The sequence below is a fragment of the Macrotis lagotis genome, chromosome 1 (genome assembly GCF_037893015.1).
Source record: "Macrotis lagotis isolate mMagLag1 chromosome 1, bilby.v1.9.chrom.fasta, whole genome shotgun sequence".
NCBI classification, from domain to species: domain Eukaryota; kingdom Metazoa; phylum Chordata; class Mammalia; order Peramelemorphia; family Peramelidae; genus Macrotis; species Macrotis lagotis.
Genome location: NC_133658.1, coordinates 39010098 through 39017129, shown reverse-complemented (window position 1 = coordinate 39017129; position 7032 = coordinate 39010098). Strand labels below are relative to the sequence as shown.

General features: G+C 45.5%; 1 protein-coding gene across 4 annotated transcripts in view; it reads left to right on the top strand.

Moving 5' to 3' along the window:
• The window catches only part of PSD4 (pleckstrin and Sec7 domain containing 4), a 63350-nt gene that overhangs the window by 36411 nt on the left and 19907 nt on the right, over positions 1 to 7032 (top strand). For all 4 annotated transcript variants that reach the window (XM_074198101.1, XM_074198091.1, XM_074198082.1 and 1 more), the window contains one exon: positions 3393 to 4475. In XM_074198101.1, coding sequence (XP_074054202.1) covers positions 3507 to 4475 — 969 coding nt within the window. In that variant the 5' untranslated portion in view covers positions 3393 to 3506. The remainder of the gene's footprint in view (positions 1 to 3392; positions 4476 to 7032) is intronic.

Here is a 7032-nt window from a genome sequence, read left to right as displayed (position 1 = left end):
CTCTGTCTCTGTTTCTTCTCACTGCCCTCCCCCCTTTCCTTCTTTCTTTCCTTCTCTCTCTGTCTCTCTGTCTCTCTGTCTCTCTCTGTCTCTGTCTCTCTCTCTGTCTCTCTGTCTCTCTGTCTCTCTCTCTCTCTCTCTCTCTCTCTCTGTCTCTCTGTCTCTCTCTGTCTCTCTGTCTCTCTCTCTGTCTCTCTGTCTCTCTGTCTCTCTCAATGGCACTATTTGCATGAATGACGGTCCTTCTTCCTTCCTGGCAGGATGTGGGGCCTCAGGGGAGCGGCCTCTTTCCCCTGGTGCAGAAGTCTGACCCCCCCCCATGCCGTCTTCTTCCTTTGTCGGCCCCTCCACCCAGGAAGGCGGACTCCCTGGTCTCCTGAGGGAGGCCCCCCTCTCTCCCTCCTTCTTGGGGACCTCTCCGACTCACTTCCTCCATCTGCACAGGCCAAATGGGAAGGACAAAACCAGCCCCTGAGTCACCAGCCTTGGCTGGTCCCGAGAAATCATGGGGCTCTTTGTCCGAGGGAAGTGGAAGTTTCCAGGATCAAGTGAATGGGGCCTCACAGGGTCGGGGCAGGCTTCCAAGGGAGGTCTTTGATTCAGGGCCAAAGAGCTGTGCATCAGAGCACCCAGTGAGTGAACAGAGTACAGGTGGACCTAAATTCAAGTCCTGCCTCAGAAAATTCTTGGCAATGGGACCCTTGGTCAGTCACATAAGCTCTTTCAGCCTTGACTTTCTCATCTATAAAGTGGGCATAGCACCTACCTGGAAGGGATTGTCCTAAGGCTCACATACAGTAATAGATGCATTCCATACCTGAACTCCCCATACCGACTTCTGCAGGACAGGGCCACAGTCATCAATTTTGTTCGGGTCTGGGGTCTCTTAGTTCTGGGCTTTCTCAAATGATTCAGGCAGGACCAGTTAAAAAGTGTGAGTGGCAGCTAATGTCTCCATGATGCTTACGAGTCCTTTTATCTCAGGTGAATCTCACAACAACCCCAAGGAGATAGATACTATACAGTGTTATTATCCCCATTTTACTGATGAGGATGCCAGGTGAAGTGAATGGGATGGTCCATTTAGAGCTGGAAGAGGGACCTCAGGGGGCAAGTCCAACCCCCTCCTTCAGTAGATGAGGAAACACACCACACCCTGCCTCGGCTGCCTCCTGGCAGGATCTCTCTCCCCTGGGATCCTAATCCCAATGCTTCTGTCCACTTCCCCAAGAGGAGGTGACCTTGGGTAGGTCATGTTTCCTGTTTGGGACTCAATTTTCTTAAATGAAGAGGATGAACTAAAGGGATCCATGAGCTGCGCACATCTTCCCCCTTGCTGCCCCCAAGTCTGTTCTCTCCCATTTGCAAAATGCTTCTACCCTAAACTTTCTTCTTTTCCTGGCTTTTCTCAGCAGTTCCCGGCTTTTCTCTACCAGTTTAACCTTGTCATTTCCTAACCTCAAATGTGATGGCCTAATAATAGCAACACTCACTTCTATAACCCCATTCTGTTGAGTTTTCTTGATAAGAGAGTATTATTCCCACTTTACGGATGGGGAAAACTGAGGCTTAGAAAAAAATCAATGATTTGACTGAGATCCCACATCTTGTGAGAGGTAGAGATGGGTCTGAAGCCCCCATTTGCTCTACTATTCTGCCTTCTCTCCATAAGGCAAGAAGATGTGCTCATGAAAAACTATCAGCCCCTCAAGTGTATTCCATAGGAGGATGTGGGGAATTGGCAGTTTTCCCCAAAGGATCGCAATGTTGACTCTGCTCAGGGAGAATAGTGAGAAAAACAGGCTCCTTTTCACCCCACAATGAGGCAATTGAGGTAGAGCTGGCAGCAGAGTCGAAGCCAGGCATCATTACAGGATGTTCCTGTCCACTCGCCCTCCCTGCTCTCTTCTTACGGAGAGAACACTGGTCCTGGATTCAAATCTCACCTCTTACACTGATTATATGACCATGGTGATTTCCTGGGGTCCTCAGTTTCCTCACCTTTAAAACGGCCAGGTTGAATAAGATGATGTCTTAGGTCTTTCTAGCTCTGGGTCTCAGATCCCTCAAGAGACCTCCTCTTTTTCTGCCAACTAGCCAAGCCAGCCTGAAGAGGGTTGGCTTTCCCGGCTCCTGACTGCCACCTGGTGCCCGTCTGCTAGAATCATCTTCTCATTGCCTCCTCTCCAAATAGTCAAATTCTGGGTCCGGATCAAATAAAGCTAGGACCGGGGATCCTGGGATGTGGGCCCTCCACCAGTACACGTCACAACACCCTGCAGAGTCACTTCAGGCTCAGATGAGATGGAGTGATGTAGAAGACCCAGGTTCAAAGATGGAGCTGGGAACCTCTGGCCAAGGACAGTTTTACCAAGGGACCAGAGTGAGGGACCTATGGAATCAAGTTGCATTGGAAGGGCCCCAGCCCCATTATATAGAGGCTAATGGGAGGGGGTAGTGACTGTCACCCAGCTGGTAGGTATCTGAGGTCAAACTGGAACTCAGGACTCCAAGCCTGGCATTCCCTCCACCACACCGTGCTGCCTTTGAGCAGAATTTAGCTGATTAATAAGCATCTGTTGTGGACTGGAGGATCCAGCTGAGCCAGGTTTTCAGGGAACCTCACCCTCAAAGGGAAGATAATATAGTTGAAGAATGACAGGGAGGATTAAGGAGGTGCTGGACCTCTCTCACCCCAGTCAGGGATGGCAAATGGAGGGATGAGGAAGGAGAAGATGTCCGCAATGGAACCAATCATTTCCAAGGTCCCTCCTTATTCTTAGCTTCTGATTCTATGGAATCAACCAATAAACATCTATGAAGCACCTACTGCGAGCTAAGAATTATATTAAGGATTGAAGATGCAAAGAAAGGCAAAAGAGGGTCCCTGCCCTCGGGGAGTTTACACTCTCATAGGTGAGACAACATGAAATAACTGATGATGATTATTGTCCTTAGTTCTTGAAGAAGATGGGGATATCGGGGAGGTGATGCCATGACCAGCAAGTGAATGAGATTTGAGTGGGGGGGGGGGGCTGTGTTACATAACTATGTTCATATACAGGATAAATCAAAGAAAATCCACAGAGGGAAGGCATGCCGAAATTCAGTGGGAAGGTACCTTAGAATCCTTTCATTTAACTTGTGCCTCAGCAGAAATCCCACCTCTCTCATCACACACACACACACACCTGCAACAAATGGTTCTCTAGCCTTCCTTGGATGTTGACCTTCTGCCTCCTCCCCCAGGAGCACGCCAGACTTGGACTTGGGTTACCCCATATTCTTCTGTGGGTTTTTTTTTCTGGGCCCCTCAGAGGTATGATTTTCCTTGGAGATTCTGCTAGATCTTATCCAGAGTTCACTAAATGATTGATGCTTTTTCTTTATAGGGTAGACAAACGTGCATCTCAGGGACTTCTCTGACCTGCCCCACTCTTGGCAAATACAATGGGATTGTAGACCGAGAAGACAGGAGGGCCTCAGCCTGCTGCTACATTGTTTGGATGATGGATGGAGAAGGACTCCCTGGTCATCCTCAGTCCATGGGTTATCACCTGGCCCACTTGGGGGAGAGTCTTCAGCAAGTCTCTGGAGACCCCCCTATGGGAGTATTTGAGCCTCCAGTGGTTCCTGAACCTTGTGTGGACCAAGCCTGGATTTTTGATCCAACAAACCGAGATATGCCCAGAATCCTGGGTGCTAACAAGAACCCACAAGTGTTACCTCTTGCAGAACACTACCTTGGATCAGATAGGGAGGCCTCACCCAGTTCTCCAAGAGAACACCTTCCTTCAAGGAGAGAGAGCCAGAACAACTCCACCCAGGTCAAGTTCTGGGCTGGCATCCTACAAGCCCAGATGTGCGTCCTCGATCTGGAAGAAGAGTTGGAAAAGACAGATGTGTTCCGAGAGGAGTTAAGGCGCTGTGTACCTTCCCCGATGAAGCTCCCAGACTTCTCCCCACGTGGCCAAGAATCCCAGGACCAGGACATTGGCCCCAGGTTGTCACACATAGCAGATGACTCTGAGGAAGACTGTAACGAACTAGAAAAGGGGCACAGGGAGTCCCCCCAGGATGAGTGCCTCAGTTCTCCTGTGGAGTGGGGGGAAGAGGAGGAAAGCTTGTTCTTTGACAACCCCCTCTTCCTGGAGAGCCCCACCTCAGTCACTAGTGTTCCTGAAGAAGTTTCTTGGAGCTTCCCAGTATCCTATGGAGAGGAGAGGACTGAGCAAGGAAGGCCTGAAATAAAGACTAAGTGGATCCACAGATCCCTGGATAAGGAAGAAGAGAGTTCTTGCGACCAAGAAAATAGGCCCGATTCAGTGTTTGGGATACCTGATAATGGTAGGGAGACTGACCCCTTCTATTCAGTGCCCACCTACAAACTACATTATCAGTCCTGGGTGAAACAGGATTGTCCCAATGTGCCTGCCTCTGTCTCCAGTCCTGTGAAGGTGGAGGAACCCTTGTTGGTAAGGAAGAAGTCAATGTTCCAGAAAGAGTGTTGAGTCTGTTCATGAGAACACAAACTAAATTGATTGGCCAAGTAGGTAGATCTCTGGGGACTAAATAGAACTATCCAATCCAAGACCTATGAAGAAACTGAGGCCAAGAAAGATTAAGTGACTCGCTTAAGGTCACAGATTAAAAAGTGCTAGAGAAGGCAGCTATGTGGTACAGGTGTCATAACCAATCCTGGAGTCAAGAGGACCTGAATGCAAATCTTAATAGTTGTGTGATCCTGGGCAAGTCATTTAATCCTGATTGCCTCCAAAAGAATGTATCTAGGAAAAAGTGCTAGAGGCAAAATTTGAATTCAGTTCCTCTGATCTGCCATGCTCTTTCCACCATATTATCTTAGACATTTCTTGTTAGAGCAGTCTCTCTCTTTTCCAGGGGCCTTCTGTAGAATATTGGAATCATCTTATTTTATGATATTTTGGGACCCTTGGGAAGAATTGACATCTGAGGATGAGATGGAGTTCTTTGGGTTCTTTGCTCCATCCATGGTACCCACTGAACATGGTCCTTTCAATCTTTGAGATATGGAATATACTTGGGATGGTAGTGGGGATATTCGTCCCTGGACTCCTCACCTACCTTCCTTTTTTGCCCCAGCTACCATGGACAGGTGCTAAATCAAAGTAGCATAGAGAGAGCAGGGGAGAAGAAAGGGCACAGGACAAGGACGTATTCTGGACTTTTTAGAGTTTACAACTAAAGGTGGACTAAATACCTGTGATACAATCACCCAGGGCAAAGTCCTCGCCTTCCATTCCCAAGATTCCCATTATTTAGTAAGAAGAAGAGCTAGGTGATGCAGAGGATAGAGCACAAGCCCTGGACTCAAGAGGATATGAGTTCAAATCCAACCCTAGATACTGTGTGTTTGTGTGACCTTGAGCAAGTCATCTAACCACAATTACCTCAAAAAATAGTTGTAATATAGCTCTCCTTTGTAGAGGCACTATATGAATACACTATTCAAATTATAAATATATAAATTTGTATATATGTGTATACAAATGTACAAATATTTCACTACAACACTATGATAACAACTCTTTTTTATAAAAGAAGCAAATAGTTAAACGTTTTGCCCAAGGTCTAAGTATAGGTCTAAGACAGAATTTGAACTCAGATCCTCCTGACTCCCATTGCATTCATACACTATGTCATCTCATTGTCATGGTGTCTACTTCAATAACCAGCTCTTTGATGATGAGAAACAGGTGCACAGTATGGATCCCCTCATAGAGCTTCCTCTGAAGTAAGTGATGGCCACTCTAAGGGGACCTATCTGGTTCTTCTGAGGTATGGTCACCTACCTCTCCAGGGAGAGGCTGTCCTAATGATTCCCACACACACTATGTGCTGTGAAAAAAATAATGGTGAAACCTTCAATCCATCCTGCCCCCATCACTGGTTAATTGTTCATTCTGGGCAAGCTATCACTTCTTAAGGGTTCTCATTTTCCTTAATGTAAATTGAGCAGGTCGGATCCAATAATCACAAAATCATATTTTTGGAAAAGATTTTAGAGACTGTTAGAGGGGCTCTTAATCTTTTATTTTGTCTCAGATTCCTTTGGTCATCTGATAAAGTTTATAGAAACTTTTTTCAAAATAATGCTTTATTGTCTAGATTCATAATCAAAGGAAATGTTCATTTTTCATTAGAGAGGAGTACAATTGAAGATGTAACTTTTTTATACATTCAAGGTCATAGACCCCCTGAAATCTATCCTTGGAAGTTTCTAGTTTAAGTACTGTTGATTTAGTAGAACCCAAACCTAAGAAAGAATTCTCTCTGTAAAAAAATGCCCAATGAGTTGTCATCCTGCCTCTACTTGAAAATTTACATCAATCAAGCACTCATTACCATCCAAAACAGTCCTTTCTGCTAAGGAACAATTCTTATTTTTAGGAAGTGTTTCCTTAGGTCGAGGTAAGCTTTCCTTCTATAACTTTTCTTTTTCTCTCTGGTTATAGACTTGGAGATGAGATTCATTCATGACAGAAGCATTCTTGTCCTCTTCTGGCCCTCAATTTTATATGAATTCTGCTGACCATGTTTGTTTTTGTCCTATTAACAAACAAGTCGATTGAAATAGCAATGGCAGCTAGATGGATCAATTTTTTTTTCCTTTCAATGGCAAAAGAAATTCAAATTATCAAAACAGCAACTAGGAAATAAATTTTATGGAGTAGAATAAACTTTGGAATCAACTTTTAGAATCACCCTAATCAGAGGAAACAGAGAAGTAAAGAGAGACTAAACTTTACTGTCTGGAAATTTGTCTTCCAAATGGGAAAGTTCATGTCCACCATCCTTCCCACTGGAGCTGAAAGCAGATGGGGGTTGCGACTACAGCCTCATAGATAGCTGTTCCCCTACCAGGAAACCAGAGGAATTTTTTTTCAATGCCTTCTAAAGACTAGATGAATAGTACAATAGTCATCCCCTTGATCTTTCAGTCTAGTTAACCTGTCAAAAAAGGAAATGAAGTTAGTCTGGTATGAGTTATTA